We start from the raw sequence: 20,041 nt of genomic DNA, 5'->3' as shown, positions 1-20,041 counted from the left end.
ATCCTTATCACTTCCATACCTCTTAATTGTACCTGACAATCAATTAAAAAGTTTTTTTTAATGTTTATTTCTTTTTCTTTTTAAAAAAATTTTTTTAATGTTTGGTTTTTGAGAGACAGAGTGTGAGTGGGGGAGGGGCAGAGAGAGAGGGAGGCACGGAATCCAAAGCAGGATCCAGGCTCTGAGCTGTCAGCACAGAGCCCGAGGTGGGGCTTGAACTTGCGAGCTGTGAGATCATGGCCTGAGCTAAAGTCAGATGCTCAACTGACTGAGCTACCCAGGCACCCCTGTGTTTATTTTCGATAGAGAGACAGAGTGTGAGCAGGGGAGAGGGGAGGGGCAGAGAGAGAAATACACACATAGAATCTGAAGCAGGCACCAGGCTCTGAGCTGTCAGCACAGAGCCCGACACGAGGCTCGAACCTGTGAACTGTGAGATTATGACCTGAGCCGAAGTTGGGCGCTCAACTGACTGAGCCACCCAGGCGCCCCAAACCTGTTACTTATCTCTTTATATGTGTATTGCTTTAAAAAGCCTGAGTCTGTACCACGGTCTTCCCTCATTTAATTTTTATGAAATCGAGGTTAAGGTGTTACTAATATTTGACACCTGCTATGCCTAATGAATGTGGAGTTGCAAAGTGGACAGCAGGTGTTGGTCCTTCACGTTCTGGAAAAGAACTAGGGAATCAAGAGGTCCTTCTGACCAGAGCTTTAGAGCAATGATTTATAATGGCAAACTAATGGTTTGTACGTGCATGTGTGTTCTTTTCCCCCTTTCCTTTGGGTTTATAGGCATTTATATTTGAATTTCAAAGAACTTGCTTTAAGAAATTCTTGAGATTATTGATGTTGTAAAATTACTGTGGGGGATTCTTGGTCTCTAGAGACACAAATGCATAATTAGTATGGAGAAGGAAAGGAGGAAGAGTCGTGGCCTGGGTTATGAACGTGGATCTTTCCATAAGTAGCTCCATGACGTTGAGATGTGTTGACTGCTTCATAAAAAGGAAAGGTTGGGGGCACCCGGGACTGTCCAATTCTTGCTTTTGGCTCAGGTCTTGATACCACAGTTTGGTTCGTGAGATAAAGCCCTGAGTCGGGCTCTGCACCGACAGCATAGAGCCTGCCTGGGATTCTCTCTCCCCCATCTCTGCACCCCACCCACATGCACACACGCGCATTTTCTCTCTCAAAATAAATAAACAAACATAAAAAAAAAAAAAAAAAGGAATGACCGCATGCCTAAAATCTCTTCCTGCTCGTTTTCTATGATCCATTGTTTTTCACTTTTCTATAATCTTCATCTGTAGAATGGGTACCACTGCTTGTATTTGTTAATTTTTATACAACACTTTGCAGTTGTGATATACTATATGTCACTTGGAGAGTGGCAAAGAATATATTTCCTTTAAAAATGTCACTGCTGGAGGGGCGCCTATGTGGTTCAGTCTGTTAAGTGTCCGACTTTGGCTTAGGTCATGATCTCACAGTTGGTGAGTTTGAAGAATCCTCTCTCTTTGCCCTCCCCCCGCCCCTTGTGCTCTCTTTGTCTGTCAAAAATAAACATTAAAGAAAAAAAAAGTCACTGCTGAGGCACCTGGCTGGCTCAGTAGAGCATGCGACTCCTGATCTCAGGGTAATGAGTTTAAGCCCCATGTTGGCCATAGAGCTTACTTCAAAAAAAAAAAAAAGTCACTGCTTACTGTAAATGATTCACATATGCTTTGATTAAGTATGTCTGTGGGTAGGGATTATTAAACAATTCTGTTTTCATTGAGTGATATTGTAGTCTACGTGTCAAGTATTAGGGTAAAAACTGCTCTACTGTATTGAAAACAAAGGAAGTAAAGTTTTCAAAGATGTTCAGAGAAGAGAAGAACATTGGAAGCATGAAATGCCAAAGATACTGCATAAAGCCATATTAAATTTAGCTTAATAATACTTACTGAGAAGCCCCTCCCACTATGTCCTAGGCACTGTTGATGGCACGTTGAAGAAGCATACAGCCCAGAAGGGGAGATAGCATGTTTTTTTAAATAGATAGCTGCATGAGGATTTTGCAGAGGGCCACTGGACTCTTTGCATGTTTCTGTATCATTTATGGGGAAATTACATGTTGTCTTTGACTTCACAAAGTTTTCAAGTTCAGGTGCCATTGTCATCCTTAAGGTTGTGATTCATTTGTTTTTCTCCTCCAGCCTCCTGTGATTAGGTAGTCTGCCTTTGGAATGACAGGGTTCTTTCTGGTAGCTTCTCTGACATGTGGATAGTGGTTTCATCTGCCTCCAAACTGAAAACAGGAAAGGTGGAAGTTGTGATCAGGTACCAGTATCTTTTAATGTGTCCTACTCCTAAAATTTTTCCGAAAATCGTTTTTTAAACCATTTTTCTGGAAAAGTTTTTTTTAAGGATTTTCATTGTGACCTTGATGTCTCTGGGGTGTCTTCTGTCTCGAGAATCTTTTAAGTCCTCATTTTTTCTCCACAGTTCAAAGCTCTGTTCTAAATATATGGATGTTTGACTAGTTCCCTCACAGTGCATGTCAACCTTCCAGAGAGGTAGAGTGTAGCTAAATGTATACAATCTTCTGATTTAAAAAAGGAAGAAGAAGAAATGGTAGGTATTGGAAATTAAACAAAAGTAAATAGTTTTGTTTTATTATGAAGTTTTTCAAGTGTGCACAAAATGAAAGATGAGTTCACTGAGTCTCTGTCACTTAAAACTTTGCGGTTATCAGGACTTTCTCACACTTCTCATTTTCTTCTGTCTGAAATATTTTAGGGCAAATCCCAGACATTGTTGTCATTAACAACCACATAAATCAGTTGGTCCCTCTTAAAAATAGAGACATTTTCTTAAAGAGCCATAATATCCTTATCATGCTTAAGATAATAAGCAATTCTCTGGGAAAATGATTTATTTTTAACATACTGTGTATTTTATCTTTGAATCAAGCTATAACAAATCATGAAAATTAAGCTTTTGATTAATCTTATGATTTATTTAAGACTAATATACTATTTAGTTAATATATTGTTAATTTATGTATATGATTTCTACATTTTTAATTAAAAGTAAACAAAATACACAGTTGCCAGAATAGCAAAACAGTGAAGTTTATTAAAGAGCTATTTATATTTTATTGATAACCTTTTATTTTGAAAGTAAACAAAATGAACAGTTGCCATAAAATAGCAAAGCAGTAGAGTTTTTTAAAGAGCTATTTATATTTTATTAATAATCTTCTAAATATTTTGAAGTGCTTAACTGGAATTTGAGCTTCTTAGAAAGTATATATTTTATTTGTTTTTTGTTTTCTTTTAGGTTTATGTATTTTCAGAGAGAGAGAGAGAGCACAAGTTGGGTAGGGGCGCAGTGGGGGTGTGTGTGTGGAGAGAATCCCAAGCAGACTCTCATGCTGTCAGCGCAGAGCCCAATGTGGGGCCCAAACTCACTAACCATGAGCTCAGGTCTGACCTGAGCCAAAGTTGGACACTTTAACCGGCTGAGCCACCGAGGTGCCCCCATTTTACTTGTTTTGACTGGGGTTTTTTTGGTCTCAGGATGGCATCATTTTTCCATATTTTCCTTTGCTTTTCTATTGGGCTTTATAGGTCTGCTTTATTTTTTAATGTGTATTTTTGAAGGAAAGAGAGAGTGTGAACAGGGGGTGAGGGGGTGTCCGAGAGAGACACACACACACACACACACATACAGAATCCAAAACGGGCTCCAGGCTCTGAGCTGTCAGCCCAGAGCCCAATGCGGGGCTTGAACTCACGAACCGCTAGATCATGACCTGAGGTGAAGTCGGTCGCTTAACCGACTGAGCCACCCAGGTGCCCCTATAGGTCTGCTTTATAAAACCTTTTTGTGGGGGGTGGAGTGGGGCTTAGATTTCCTGTATGTCTTTCTGATATATTTCCCTTTTCTAAAATCTATTTGAAAGAATTATTTTCTGTGACTTATGACTCTTAATTTTTCTTTGGAATCTTTTACTTTATTATTTGGAACTCTGGAAGCCGAATAATGCATCCAGGAAAAGCTAAGTTATGATGATTTTCCCATTAAAAAAAATAACATTTACTTAGATCTTGCCAGTGTTTACTTTGGTTTCTGACATGGAAGCTTTAAATGAAAGCACAACACTTGAGGGAAAAAAGTCTCTTCTAAGGCTAGTGTGATTTATAGTCTGCTGGGTGGTAATGAACATGCTTGCGGTTTAACCTTGTTATTACCCATTGAAATTTTTGACTATGTAAAATTTTTGAAACACATGCTACCTAAAAAAATAGTACATGCTACCTTTTACCCCTTAGATAAAGTATCTTTATTCAGTATATCCTAGTAAGTTGTCAAAGTTTTTTGCTTTACAAGCTTCTGGAGAATACATACTTATTTTGAAAAGACTGTTTTTAAATAAGTGATCACTCAATCACTTAGGTTTCTGGCAGTTACAGTCAACTAATTTAGTTGTAAACCTGCAAACAAACAACTGGAAAAGTATATTGGGGCACCTGGGTGGCTCAGTCGGCTGAGCATCTGACTTCGGCTCAGGTCGTGATCTCGCAGTTCATGAGTTCGAGCCCCGCGTTGGGCTCTGGTGCTGATGGCTCGGAGCCTGGATCCTGCTTCAGGTTCCGTGTCCCCCTTTCTCTCCGACCCACCCCTCCTTGTGCTCTGTCTCTCTCTGTCTTTCAAAAATGAATAAACATAAAAAAAATTTTTTAAGTGTATTTATTTTATTGGAGAATGTCTTTTTTAGAATTTTTTTTTCTTAATTAAATTTTATGGGGGCACCTGGGTGGATCAGTAGGTTAAGCATCTGACTGTTGATCTCAGCTCAGGTCTTGATCCTCAGGGTCATGAGTTCAAGCCCTGCATTGGCTTCCATGCCTACTTAAAAAAAATGAATAAAAATTAAAAAAATTAAAAGTTCATAAACTTTGGTTATCTGATTTTGATAACCACCATAGATAACATTTTAAAGGACGGTAGCCCACTAACAGCTCTCAAACATAGCTAAAAACAAACCAAGGGGGATGCCTAGCTGGCTCCATGAGAAGAGTATGTGGCTCTTGATCTTGGGGTTGTGAGTTTGAGCCCCATGTTGGAGGTAGAGATTACTTAAAACAAAAAAACTTGGGAAAAGAACCTGCCAATGCCTCCATAACAGTATGGGAAGTTTCTATTTCACAAAATAAGCATATGCCTTGTTAGTTCCAGATGACGTCATTGTATTTTGTGGTGCCATATAGCAACCATTATTCATAATGAAAACATCAAGAAAGGATGTTTGTTTTGTTTTAGTATTCTCAAGAATGTAGAAGAAACAATTTTTAGATATTAAAAAAGATTTTGCTTAAGTAAACTTTAGTTCTGTGGAAACTAATCTCTAGTCAGTTTTGTATATTTTTTACATTAAAAAAAATTGAATTCCTGAGGTGCCTGAGTGGCTCAGTCGGTTGAGCTACGACTCTTGATATCAGCTCTGGTCATGATCCCAGGGTCCTGGGATCGAGCCCTGTATTGAGGTTCTCTCTCCTTCTGCCCCTCCTCCCCCACCCCCCACCCCAAAATTTGAATTCCTGTTGTGTCAGATACTGGGCCAGGTACCTTTCTTTGTAGGTATTTTATTTCATTTCATCTTCAACAATCCTGTGAATGAGGTAGAAATCCCTCCTCAGTCACCCACTGCCCCCCCTTCTTTTTTTAAAGATTGGGAAATAAGCTGAGAGTTAAGTGATTTACAAGATAACTCCTTAAAAAATTTTTTTTCACTGTTTACTTATTTTTGAGAGAGCATGAGCATGAGCCCCAAGCTATCAGCACAGAGCCCTATGTGAGGCTCGATGTGAGGCTCGAACTCAAACTGTGAGGTCATGACCTGAGCCGAAGAGGGAAGTTGGAAGCTTAACCGACTGAGCCACCCAGGGACCCCAAGGTGACTTTTTAAATCACAAGTGTTCACCTGCTTATAATATATCGTTGCTTGGTTTATCCATTTATACTTCAAATTTTGTGTGTTCAAAACCGAACTTAGCATCTTCCATAAAAAATTTGTCCCTTCTGTCCTGTGTTCCACCTTGCCATTAATAGTATCACCTCTGCTGTCCGACAAGGCTAAAACTATAGTCAGACCTCAGATTGGCAGTTTCAGGTCATGCCTGTCTTGCAACTTCATATGTTCATTTTATATAGTATTGATTGAGTCCCTACTATGTGCCAGGCACTCTTCTAGGCCCTAAGAATGCAGCGGTGAACAAACCAGAGAATCCTTGTCCTTACGAAGTTTGCACTGTGTAGTAGGAGACAAGAGATAAATAAAATACATAGTATATTAATTAGTTGCTGGGAATGTAGCAGCCTGTGGTTGTAAGTAGAATGATCCCAGAAAGCTTCACTGAGAGACATTGGAGCACATGTGCTCTGTTTACATTTAGAAATGAGATTGACTTAGAAATCTGGTTTTTTTGGTTTCCCACGAAAATGAGATACTCTAGCAGCACTGGAGCTGCTTTCTATCAGCTATGCTGTGTCTAGTCAGTTGCAAAGGCTGAGAAGTCTCTCTAATCTCTCCCATCATTCCCATGGCTGTTACCTTAGTTGAGGCCTTGAATGTTTCTTTTCTGCTCTTTTGCTTTTACTGTTTATCACCCCTTCAGCCAGTCCTACAAACCACAGCTCAGGTAGCTTTGTGTAAAGCACAGTTGCGTTCACTGTGCCTAGGAATACAGACTGTCTCTGTTCACCGTATAAAATCCATACTTTGGGGCCATTTGATAATCTGGTCTTGGCTTACTTTCCTACACTCCCCATGGTCTACTCATCACAATAAAAATGTAGTGGTCCCCATTCTGTGGACATATCCTGTGCTTTTCTGGTTTTGTTTTAAATGCCTCTCCCACCTCTGCACATCTAAATCCCATACTGTTCTTAAGCCCTGTGTAAATCCATCACTGTCTATACCTGCAAACTAGAAGAAATCTATTTCTGTAGACCCTAGTAGCACTTGGTGCAACCCTTTTTTACCTTTACTCTTTAACGTACAGATCTCCTGTTCCCTTGCTAAATTTTAAGCAGGTTCGTCCAAGAGTGGTTTGTGTTTGCCTTATGGCTCTTGGGTGTAGAATATTTAGTAAACCAACTTTTTAACAGAAATAAAGCCTGTGATCTTTTGTGGATTTAATAGATGCTAACAGTATATTCTCCATAGCTCAGCACAATAGATTCCTGTCACTTCATGTGGAAAGCTTAAAATATTTTGGAGGGTGATACAGGGAATAAAATCGTCTGAGTTTAGGAAATATGACACCTGCATATTGTTTTGTTGATTGCTCTTGACATTGTATTATTGTCTCCCAGATTGAGATAAATGATAAAAATATGCCCTTATTCTTTATATTTTATTTCATCACTGGCAGAAGGCTTTTTCCTTCCCTATTACTGCCTTTCATCCTTTTCCCCATGCTTATTTTCTTGATAGCTTTTATTTCTGCTGTTTTCATTATTTCTCTTTTCTGTAAAAGTCCTCCCCTCTCCTCATAAAAAGAATACAAACCTTTAAAAGCCTTTTTTTTTTTTTAATTCAAACTTTCATCTCACCCAGGAGCCTCTGCTGTTGTACATAACCATTTTTCTTTACAGATGTACCTTTGTTTAAGGTATAAGTAATTATTGCCCAGAGGCTATTTGTCATAGGTATGCAAAAGCTATGCTCATATTCCTTCTGAGTGGTTGAATTTTTCTTAGACATCCTTTTGAATTTCATTCATCTAGAATGTCACTTGTTGAGTTGCTACCTTGGCAGAGTATTCTTCTCTTTCAATAAGAAGTCTTTGTTCTTTTACGTACTGGATCATTTGCTGCCTTTTTCTTCCTCAGACTAAGTACTGGACCTCAGGAAAAAATGTTGGATTGTTTCATAAGCTTGCTTTTTTTTTTTCCCCCCTTTAAATGTTTGTTTATTTTGACGGGGGGAGAGAGTGCACACGAGAAGGGGAGAGGCAGAGAGCTGCGGAGACAGAGAATCTCAAGCAGGCTCTGCACTGCCGGCACAGAGCCTGACGTGGGGCTCAAGCCCATGAACTGTGAGATCGTGTGCTGAGCTGAAAGAAAAATCAGATGCATAACCGATTGAGCCACCCAGGTGCCCCGCCCCCCCTTCATAAGCTTTTGAGAAACAGCTACAGCAGCTAAGTTCTTCTACACTGTTAGAACTTTTCTTATGGAAAATTTCAAACATAAAAGAACAATGTGGTGACTGCTCCCCCCTCCAGGCACCCATCATTCAGATTCAGTAATTCCTACCTCAAGGCTTCCGCCATTTCTTCTGTACCCCTTTCCTAACTCTGCCCATACTGGGTTATTTTAAGGCAAATTCTAGACATCATATAGCTTAGTTCGTAAATATTTCAGTGTACATCCCTAAAGGAGGATTCTCTATAAACATAACCCAATATTATTTTTGTGATATTTTGCACATTAATGGGTTCACAAGACATGCTGTGTTTTTATTAAGAATACCAGGTAGTAAATAAAGGTTGGCAAGTTTCTTCAACTTTCAGAATGTGATTAATCTCAAGGAGGGTTGGAAATAGACTGGTCTGAACATACATAGAGAAAGCCACACAGATTGCTTCTACTTTCTGTACAGAAGCACATTCTTCACCCCAGTCCCTTACTTCCATGGACACAGCTCAGGGAGGCCACCCTCATTTATTTTATAAGCTCATTATCAGTAAACTTAGGAAACAATGCTGTCTGATTCCTAGGTCTTTGACCTGTTAAGGTCAATCCTGTGGCACAGGCTTTTAGCCCTTGGCTCTCTTTCTGGAAAATTCCAGAACTATATAAAAATCATTTCTAAAATCCCGATAGACACGTTTTGCCAAGAATGTCAGTTATCTCTTGACAGTTTGGCATTAACCTTTAAATATTAGATTGTGTAATCATAATGCCATTCAGGGGAAATAAGGGGGTGGGTGGCTGGCATTTTAAAAGTGAAATGAACTTGGGTTCTTGGGAATGTTAATCATTATTCTACCAAAAATGCTGATAGTACTTAATAGTGAAATGCTAAGTAAGTAAAACGCAGTATTTTGCGAACAGCTTAGATCAGAGGTGAGTAAAATGTGGCTTTATGCGTCTGTTTAACATATTTTTACCACAACAGTATCTGAAGGTTATTTTCTGCTTTTAAGCTTTGAAACTGAGAAAGTAATGAAGAAACCTTCTAGTGAGCTCCTGCCAGTCTGCTAGCCTGATCAGAAATAGATCATTATTTTTGTCATTGTAACCTGCCTTCTCATTTGCCTTCCTTGCCCTTGACTTTGCAGCAGAGAGGAGAAAGAAACTCGCGGCCTCTACCATAAACACACATGGTAACAGCAGTCAAGTAATTTTATATTTTTTGTGGGCAAGTCAGTCATTCATGGTGATGAAATGGCTTATTTTTAATGCAGTGTTTTTCTTTCAACTAAACTTAAATTCTTTTTTTCCATCTGATTTAGTTGTCTGTACCATTCCAAGGCAGCATAAATTTAGCACAGCTTCTTCGTTTTACCAACTTGGTAGGAGTTTTAAAGGTTTCATTCAGCTTACTTGAGATTTCATGTGAAATGGACTCTAAGAACTCTAATTCACTAATAATGTGTAACTAAAGACAGACAGAGCCAGTATATCTGACGTGGAAGACCATACCAGGGATTGTGGGAAAGGGGAGGTTTGGAGCATTGATTTCCTAAAAAAAAATTTTTTTTAATGTTTATTTTTAGTTTTTGAGAGAGAGAGAGCGAGCGCACAGGCAGGGAAGGGGCAGAGAGAGAAGGGTGCAGAGGATCCGAGGCGGGCTATATGCTGACAACAGAGGAGCCCAACACAGGGCTTGAACTCCCCAATCGTGACATCATGACCTGAGCTGAAGTTGGGTGCTCAACCAAGTGAGCCACTCAGGCATCCCCGGAGCATTGATTTCTAATCTCATTTTAACATGACTCTTTGGAGAGTAGATAAAAGCATGGGCTAACTCTCAAACAGGTCACAAAATGGAAGAAACCCAGATTTATTGCAGCCATGTAAAGGATAGAAATGATCTCAGTTTTCTAGAAGAGCCATCCATGTGGATAACAGAATTTTAACTGATTAAGAGTAGTTGCTGTCAGGGCACCTGAGTGGCTCAGTCGGTTGAGCGTCCAACTTTGGCTCAGGTCATGATCACACGATTCGTAGGTTCCAGCCCCTCGTCGGGCTCTGTGCTGACAGGTTAGAGCCTGGAGCCTGCTTCTGATTCTGAGTCTCCCTCTCTCTTCGCCCCCCCCCCCCCCCCACATTCTCCCTCTCTCTCTCAAAAATAAATATTTTAATCAGTGCTACTCATAGCAAGTTAGTTCTGGCTAATGAGGAATGCTGCTTCTACAGATTTTTATATTTAAAAAATTAGTTTATGACTTCTTTCGTTAAACTCATTTAAATTTCTGCCTTACTCTATTCTTTCATTATCCTTGTGAATTTATTTGGTTTTGTTTAATGACTGGGATATCTTTCTCTGTACTACTTTATTCAGTTGACTACTACTGGATACCCCAAGCTGAGCAGAAACATACATTGGAAGAGCTCTGGGTGGGGAGAGGGCATCAGTAAACACTAGTGAAATAAGAGAGTTGGACGCCTAAGCATCTGAGCCACCCAGGCGCCCCTAATTTCCGTTTTTAAATTTCACATATTCCAGTAAACATATTTGCACGTTTCAGATATACTTTGTCTTACTTTCAGTAAACTTTTGGTTAGACAATAGCATATATATATGAAAAATCGTTTTTGTAACTCAGTGATAAATGAAACAGTAATGGTTTAATCAGCACCCCAGAAATCCCCCTCAAACCACTTCCTGGTGCTCACAGTCTCCACTAGGGTAGCTACTATCCTGATGTCTGACACCGTTGATTTATTTAGTCTCTTTGAAATGTGTATGGCTGGAATCATATTGTGTCTACTCTTTGGTATCTGGTTTCTGTCACTGTCATATCTGGGAGACTCATGCACTTAACATGTTGCAATTCATTTTTTATTGCTGTGCAGTATTCTGTTGGGTGACAACCATAAGTCCTTTTCATTATTGGGGAGTCTCTGGGTCGTAACCTAATTTTTGGATTTGTAAGCAGCACCGTGAGCATCCATGAACCTGTGTTTTGGTGATCACGGCTATACCTGACTATTGGGAGGGTGCAGTTGTGGAGCTTTACCACGCCAGCGGTTTTCCAGGATGGTTGAAACTGTGTCACACTCCCACCAGCAGTTTCTGGTTATTTTTTTATAAAATAACTTCATAAAAGGGAAATTTGAATAAAAGATAAATGCATTTTGAGTTTTGGAATATAGTGTTAAATTTACCCTCAGGAATACTAATTTGTATTCCACTGAACACGAGGTTTTCATCAGCTCTTTTATCTTTATCAGTGTATAGTGGAAAAGAGTGGAAAACGTGTGATTTTTAAACTAATGAGTTGAAATTTTTTTAGCTTAATTATGCTCATTCAGTTTTCTTGGCTGTTCTTGTCTTTTCTTTGTCAAGGTGTTTCTCATGTTTCTTATTGCTTTGTAATAACCTTATATATTTTAATTCACATGTTTTGGTCATATGCTATAGTTTTTTTTCCTTCCTAGGTTGTCCTTTGTTTTAATTTTGCCTTTTATGGGGCGCCTGGGTGGCTCAGTCAGTTGAGTCTCATTTTCCCTCAGGTCTTGATCTCTGGGTCATGAGTTCAAGCCCTGCGTTCGGCTCCATGCCGGGCTTGATGCCTGCTTAAAAAAAATGTATACATACCTATTTTTTGTCTTTTACAATACAAACGTTTTACATGTGTGTTTGTGCTTGTATCTGCTAATCTTTTCCTTTCTGGTTTCTGGCTTTGGTGTCATTCTTAGGAAAGCCTTTTTGCCCCAAGATTATTTTTTTATTTTTAAGTGTTTATTTTCGAGAGAGAGCACAAGTGGGGGAGAGGCGGAGAGAGAGGGAGACACAGAATCTGAAGCAGGCTCCAGGCTCTGAGCTGTCAGCACAGCTGAAGTCAGATGCTTAACCTACTGAGCCACCCAGGAGCCGCCAAGATTATTTTTTAAAAAGTCTGTTTTCTTCAAGGGCTTTATTGTGTTTAATTTTGTTTATTGTAACTAGGTTTAACTTACAACACAAGGTGCTCTTTTGGCTCGTTTGTTTGTTTTAAGACAATTTAAGCCTGTTGTACGTTTATTTATTACATAAGCATTAGCTTTGGAATATTTTGCCAGGTGTCAGAAGGTGACTAGTCAGGTAGAATTTACCCCAAAGCGTCCATGAATGTCTCATTTGACCAAGCGAGAAATGAAGCCCATTTTACAATGTGGATGCTATTTGAGTCCTTTCGGTGTGCATGTTGTTAAAATAGTTTTCATTTAGAAAAGAATGAGATCAAAGTAGCATAAACTAAATTGTCTTGTTACATGTCTTTAGCGGAGATTGTTCAAGGCTCTTCAGCAAGGCACTTTCCCAAAAATACACCCAGCCCCTCTGTTTCGTGGCCCGTAGGACCACAAAATAAGAAAGCCAAATATGTAATTTCAAATCTCTTAAAAAGACCATATTTCTTTATATAAGAGAATGTTTTTACATTTCTTTCAGTTCTTTCCCTTTGTATAATAGTACATGTAATTAAAATGTAATTGGCATTGCTGACGGAGAAAGATAAGACCAGTTTATCATAACTGGTGGTTAGGGGTTTAGTTGTTTTTTTTTGTTTTTTTAATTTTTTTTTTTTAACGTTTATTTATTTTTGAGACAGAGAGAGACACAGCATGAACGGGGGAGGGGCAGAGAGAGAGAGGGAGACATAGAATCGGAAGCAGGCTCCAGGCTCTGAGCCATCAGCCCAGAGCCCGACGCGGGGCTCGAACTCGCAGACCGCGAGATCGTGACCTGAGCTGAAGTCGGACGCTTAATCGACTGAGCCACCCAGGCGCCCCGGTTTAGTTGTTGTTTAATTTCATTGTGAGATTTGAGGGCCCTCCAAAGCCCAGCACCTAAAATTCCTGAGTCATTATTTGTTTGGACTACAAAACAGAAACATAAAACAGGTACATATTGAACCAGTAGCTCTCTTTTCTGATTCGGGTTGGTTTGGTTCCTATAGGTGAATATTAGTACCTTAAAGAGGTGAGAGTCTCAGGGACAGGCAAGTTTTTGAGGAAGAGACCACAGAAGTGTTGCTTCTGTGAGGAGAGCCCTGGCATGCATCGGAACCCAGAGGCCAGTCTAAGGGGCAGAGAGATTTGGAAGGGAGAGAAAGCATAGGTGAAAGGAAATACTACAGACAACATTTTGGTTTTTGTTTTTTTAAATTTTTTTGCTGGTCTTTTGCATTTAACAGTACTTGTTAGCAAGGTGGCATCACTAATTATTTGATTATTCTCCAAGCCGGTGGGGGGGGGGAGAACGGGTGGGGACTTGGCTTATTAGTAAATCCATAATTTTAGGAGCACAGCATTTATAGTTTAGGAGAATCAGTGCTATGCTGAGTATTTGAATTTGACTAAAGGGAATAATGGAGTTTATGTTAAAGGGTCACTGGGAGTAGGTTGGGGAAGAGAGCTCACAGAGGAGAGAAAAATAAAACTAAGTGCCTGTTTTTCATTTATGTATATACATTATGTACATGCATTATATCCAATATACATTATGTATTGTATATACATATACATTATGTATATACAAAATGCAGTCTTACACATTGTACATATTTGACCCATTCAGTCCTTACAGAAATTCTATGAAGTGGTGTTTCCCGGTTGTCAAAGAGTGAGTTCATGTTATTCTGCATGGGCCCGCAAAACCAGCAAATGGCGGTCCTGGGATTTGAACTCCAGCTTCTGAATCTAAAGCTCATTCCCTTTCTTTTCACAAGAGTATATATTGCCTTCTAAGTGACCAGAATGACTATGTATATTTTATATTGTCAGTTTCATATCAAATGTTGGTAACACTTTACATAGCATATCTTGGGGATATCATCTTTAGTTCTAGGTAATATAAAGCCTGTGTACTTTCCTTTACCTTCTGCCTTAGCATTGAGAGTAAGCATGAGGTTACGATCCTGGGAGGACTCAATGAATTTGTAGTGAAGTTTTACGGACCACAAGGAAGTAAGTACACATGTTGATGTGCGCTCTTCTTTTTCTTTTTTCTCTACTCCTTAATAAGTAATGAGAATATCAGTGACAGGTGGTGGCGGGGTAGTATTTGAACAGTAAATTTAATGCAACTGTAGAACCAGTGAGGAAGTCTTGCTTTTATCATAACTCTTTATATGCTTTTCTCTTTTATCTCCATGCGACAGTATTAAACATGAATTGTGAATACTCTTGTTTATTTTTATTTATTTTTTAATGAGTGGCTACTCAGTGGATGGTTTGGGGGAAAGTTTCATGTATTTTTTCTATTTCTGTTTTTGGGTTTGGTTAGGGGTGGTCAACAGGGTAGATTGAAGTAGGAGGCTGTTATTTACCAATTAATTGAATAGTGCTTAATACTTTACAAAATCAGGTAAATGTAGGGGAGAAATGAGTCTTTGCTTATTTTCCAAGTCTAGATCTTTAAAAAATACATATTTTTTAATATTTATTTATTTTTGGTAGAGAGAGGGACCAATCAAGAGCCAGGGAGGGGCAGAGAGAGAGAGAGAGAGACAGACAGACAGACAGACAGACACAGAATGTGAAGCAGGCTCCAGACTCTGAGCTGTCAACACAGAGCCTGATGCAGGGCTTGAACCCACGAGCCACAAGATTGTGACCTGAGCCAAAGTCAGACGTTTAGCCAACTGAGCCATCCCAGTGCCCCCAACTCTAGATCTGTTAAAGAAAAATATTTTAGGGGCACCTGGGTGGCTCAGTCGGTTAAGCGGCCGACTTCGGCTCAGGTTATGATCTCACAGCCCGTGAGTTCGAGCCCCGCGTCGGGCTCTGTGCTGACAGCTCAGAGCCTGGAGCCTGTTTCGGATTCTGTGTCTCCCTCTCTCTGACCCTCCCCCGTTCATGCTCTGTCTCTCTCTGTCTCAAAAACAAATAAACGTTAAAAAAAAAATTTTTTTTTAAAGAAAAGTATTTTAATCTGAACATATAATAGCTACTAATTATGGGGTCCCTGACTCTTGAAGGAATTAATTTACAAGGTTTTCGAAAGAGATTAGGATTTAATGTTTCACCTTTACTCAGATTTGTTTTTTAATGTGGAAACACACAGTTACAATGTTTAACATTTTTACTTGTATTTCAGCACCATATGAAGGTGGAGTATGGAAAGTTAGAGTGGATCTTCCTGATAAATACCCTTTCAAATCTCCATCTATAGGTATGTAACTACTCAATTTGTCTCATTAGTGAGTTTTGAAATCAAAGAGAAAAAGAGGGGAAAAAAGCCTACATTTTATGGGAGATAATTCCAGAAATGGTTACTTAACTGAATTTTTCCTTTTTGGGCTTTGGTTAATTAATTAGTGACTTTCTGTGGGACTTCCTAGTGTGACAGAAGATGGTGAAATGAACCCTTTGCATGATTGTAATGATCCTAACTCTAGATTTTTCTGTCAGGGTAAGATTAAATAATCTTAAAGGCCCACTGTCCATTCAGGCTAAGTAGTAAAATAATAAACGTGTTTTAAGTCTCATTTTAATTGCTAGATTATTGGAGTTAATGTTATGTAGTGTCTATTCTAATTCTGTCATTTAAAAATCCTCTTTAGATCCTCCTTTGCTTTTTGTTCACTCCAACTCTGGGTACCTAGCAGTGAAATCACCCTTTTCCGTTCTCTCCACTCCTCATCGTTTTAGCCCCCTGAGCAGCTGAAGAAAGTAGAGTAGGAGCCTCAGTGGGATTGTATAAAGAGGTACTTTTTCTTCACCTTCATCTTCTTTCTGCCCTAACTGGTGATATTATTAACCCGGCACCCCCATTAAGGCACTTAGTGACAATTTAGGCGTTTTAGCATCAGACGCTAAAGATGTATATCGGATTGAAGGTTGACACTTTTTTTTTAAGTTATTTATTTTGAGAGAGAGAGAGAGACAGTATAAGTGGGGGAGGGTCAGAGAGAGAGGGAGAGAGAGAATCCCAAGCAGGCTCCACACTGTTAGCACAGAGCCCAGTGTAGGGCTTGAACTCATGAACCGTGATACCCTGACCTGAGCCGAAATCAAGAGTTGGACGCTTAACTGACTGAGCCACCTGGGTGCCCTGAAGGTTGACGCTTGTAAAAATTTTGAGATTGTGTAATGATAGTAACTCAGCTAATTTAACCTAGGTTTTAAAATTTTCATTCTAAAGATGATTTTGAAATATTATAAAATACTGACCAATTTTAGGAAAGAAGAAAAAAATAAAATTGGAATCTATTATACATTTTTTGACAGTCACACTGATCCTCATGTTCAGATTGCCAGAGTTCATACATCTTGCTACCGCTATGGGCTCGTTTCTGGAAGTAATGCTAGGTCTCTTGGAGTTTAGATACCACACACCGTACCCACCCTTCAACAAAAGTTTTCTTTCTCCGCCCCCCTCCCCCAAAGAGGTGGACCAAAGACATCCTAAGCTTTATGTTTTGATTCTAGGCCCCCACCTTTCTGTCTAGGATAAGTCATGTGAAAAAGATAGGATCGTTACAGACTAATTTTCATTCAAATGCAGCGGCTTCTCCCGCACCATCTAGCTACTTACTGCTCTCAAGCTTTGTGCCTTAAAAACACTACAGAGCACCTATAACTCCTTCTTAGGCTGGGAACTCTCGGTGTTCATTTTAAGAATAAATTGGTGATTTCCTTTTAAGGTCTCTGGGCTGATTTTTCTAAACTCAGGGAGGGAGAAGATACTTTATGAATGATTGAATTGGAAATTTCCCTCTTGCTACAAGGGCCTCTGAGGTGTAGGGTTCTCAGATGGTGAAATAGGAAGGGAGCTGTGAGGTGTTGCATTTTTGAGATAATCCCCAAGTATATCTGACTTAATGCCTGTATAGTTGGGGCAGCACCCCTTCCTAGTTCCATCCCAGGGAGATGGAATGTGGTGTTACTCAGTTTGGGAGGGCTTTTCTTTCACGTTGTGGTTGCCTGTCCCCCATTCATCTCTTCTTTTGATACAGGCGTCTGAACTTGTGTGTAGTTGAGCGGTATGATCTTCAAATCTTTACATGTGGAATGTCCACACCATATAAATTCATTCAGATATATTTCATAAGTGTCTGTTTGCTTAAAGACTAAAAGCATGCTGGATACCGTTTTGAGCCCTAAATTCCTAGTTAGAAAGAAAATAGTATTTAACAGGCAACTATAGAAAACAATTACATATCCTGTAGAAATGTAGTTATTTCTCAAACCTTATCTTATTTTTCCAGATAATGTAACTGTTTCATCATAACTTTCAAAGTAAAAATATCTTAACTTGGCCTGGTTTGTTTATTAACTAATGACGCAATAGAAGCCTATGTGCTTTCTTAAATTAATGATGTAATATGAAATTGCTTGGGACAAATGACTAGGCTGATTTAACTTCTTCATAATTTTTCCTTTGCCTTGCTGTGCGCTTTTAGAACTTGGTAATGCTTACAGATGTGTACCATCTTCTCTTAGGGAAGTAGGTCTAGTTGAAATATTTGTACAAGCTGTGTTTGTTTCCTCCAAAGGAAGGATTGCATAAGAGAGTTATAATCAGTTGTGTGTGGTCACCCATTTTCAGGTCATCAACAATGTAATTGCTGAATTTGCCTTAAACATTTTGAGAGGTAGTAGCTCATTTAGAATAGCCAAGGTTTCCTTTTTGAGTTGTATAGATAGTTGTAGAAGTATGCAGAAGGGCAAGGAGATGAGATAAACCCAGACTTAAGGTTCTTTTTAAACCCTGCCTCTGTAGTATCTAGGCAGGCATCTTCCTGAGCCAAATTTTGAGCTCTTAAATATTAAGATATGCAGGATTAAGCATCCTTAATGCTTAGATCCTGGAATGTTAAAAAAAAATTATGTATATATGTTTGGTATTTATTGATTTTTTTGTAAATGTTTATTTTGAGAGAAAGCATGCATGCGTGTAGGTGAGGGGCAGACAGAGAGAGAGAGAGAGATTGAGATTGAGAGAGAATCCCAAGCAGGTTCCATGCTGTCAGTGCAGAGCCCGACTGGAGTTCAATCTCACAAACTGTGAGATCATGACCTGAGCCGAAATCAAGAATCTGACGCTCAACTCGCTGAGCCACCCAGGTGCCCCAATTGGTTGATTTATTGACTGATTGATTGATTGTACAAATGCTCCATATTCTTAGTATGAATGTAAGAAGGTCCAGGTGACCAAAAATAAAGAAAAATTAAAAATGTCTCATAATCCTGTCCCTCAATGGATATCATCATTACATCCTGGTATATGTACTTTAAGACAATTTTCTATGCACATTTAAGTATATATTCAATATAATTTGACATGCTTATCTTTCAGAGTATCCTTTAAATAAATTTTAGAGAGGGGTACCTGGGTGGCTCAGTCGGTTGAGCGTCCAACTTTGGCTCAGGTCATGATCTCACGGTTCGTGAGTTCGAGCCCCGCATGGGGCTCTGTGCTGACAGCTCAGAGCCTGGAGCCGGCTTCAGATTCTGTGTGTCTCTCTTTCTGCTCTCTCCCCACTCATACTCTGTATCTCTCTCAAAAATAAATAAAACATTAAAAAAAAATAAGTTTTAGAGAGTTTTTCAGAAGTTACATGATTGCCTGAGTTATAAGTAAAAATGTTCTTTGAAAACAATTTATATCATTCTATAAGTGTTGGTTTTTTTTGAAAATAGCAATAAAGCTATCTCAAATTATCTTTGGAAAGAGAAGGAATATAAACAGACAATATATATAGAAGGAATATAAGCAGGTTATGAACTGACTTTTTAAATGCCATCATCTTAAGCTGGTCTTTTGGAATTTTATATTCTCTTTGAGTATCATAATGATATTTATGAAATCATCTTGATGCTTTGAGGCTGGATATAAATTTTTGAGATGGCTAAAGATCATTTAATTTCACAGAATAAGATGATGGAAAAACTGAGTAACATCAATCGGAGTGTAAAATGATATATGATTATGAAATTGGCTTAAGAATTATGATTTTCTTGTGAACTGGCCCTAACAGCACTTTCAAAGAGAATTTATAAAACTCCTAATCAGTTGTAACATCATTGAAGTAAGTATTTGCATAGCTTTCCAGAGAGACTGCTTTGAAATAAATCATATTTGAATTTTTAAAAAAATGTTTAATGTTTTATTTATTTTTGAGAGAGAGGGAGACAGAGTGTCCGCAGGGGAGGGGGAGAGAGAGAGGGAGACACAGAATCCAAAGCAGGCTCAAGGCTCTGAGCTGTCAGCACAGAGCCTCACCCCGGGCTCGAACTCACGGAACGCGAGATCATGGCCTGATCGTAGTTGGACGCATAACCGACTGAGCCACCCAGGCTCAGAATCTTGAAGTTCAGATTTATTTGAAAGTTCAGACTTTTTGTATTTTTCATTCAGAAACATTCCTAGAATGCTGAGTCGCCAACTATGTAGAGTTAGGAGAGTGTGCTTGATCAGTGGTGTGGGTATCAGGAAAGAGCACTTCTGGCCCTCGTTCTCCTTGACCACGAGACTGATACTCAACTGTTGTTCTTCTAAAAAATGAGATCATGGAATTAAATGAACTCTGCATGTTTGATATTGACCAATATGCTAAATACTCAGGATAGATGGCATTCTACTAGGCACTTAGGAAGATCATGTAAGGCTCTCACTATTTAGAAGGTCAATATAAATAAAATATTGCATAGACTTTAGTGACAACACTTGATTGCTTTTTAGGAGAGGTGTGGGTTAGTGGCTGAGAGAGAGTGTATGGAAAAGATAGGCTTTTATAAGAAAGGTGAGTTTCTTTTTTGAGAATACAGTTTTTACAGAGCTTCAGAGACGTGAAGGTGTGCATAAGGAGTTTAGAACACTGTT

The 20,041-nt window shown here is 39.1% G+C and overlaps 1 protein-coding gene across 13 annotated transcripts in view; it reads left to right on the top strand.

Moving 5' to 3' along the window:
- UBE2H (ubiquitin conjugating enzyme E2 H) overlaps window positions 1-20,041 on the top strand; it is a 102,367-nt gene that overhangs the window by 41,797 nt on the left and 40,529 nt on the right. For 2 of the 13 annotated variants that reach the window (XM_042972157.1, XM_042972147.1), the window contains exons 2-5: window positions 2,202-2,325; window positions 9,342-9,386; window positions 14,102-14,178; window positions 15,311-15,385. In XM_042972157.1, the coding sequence (XP_042828091.1) occupies window positions 2,264-2,325; window positions 9,342-9,386; window positions 14,102-14,178; window positions 15,311-15,385 (259 nt within the window). In that variant the 5' untranslated portion in view covers window positions 2,202-2,263. Of the gene's footprint in view, window positions 1-1,685; window positions 2,326-2,490; window positions 2,620-9,341; window positions 9,387-14,101; window positions 14,179-15,310; window positions 15,386-15,776; window positions 15,921-20,041 lie in introns of those variants that run through there. The other 11 variants (XM_042972192.1, XM_042972196.1, XM_042972220.1 and 8 more) reach the window with 10 other exon arrangements.

This window comes from Panthera tigris, chromosome A2 (assembly GCF_018350195.1).
Source record: "Panthera tigris isolate Pti1 chromosome A2, P.tigris_Pti1_mat1.1, whole genome shotgun sequence".
Taxonomy (NCBI): domain Eukaryota; kingdom Metazoa; phylum Chordata; class Mammalia; order Carnivora; family Felidae; genus Panthera; species Panthera tigris.
Note: the sequence above shows the minus strand (reverse complement) of the source record. Positions and strands in the feature narration are given on the sequence as shown.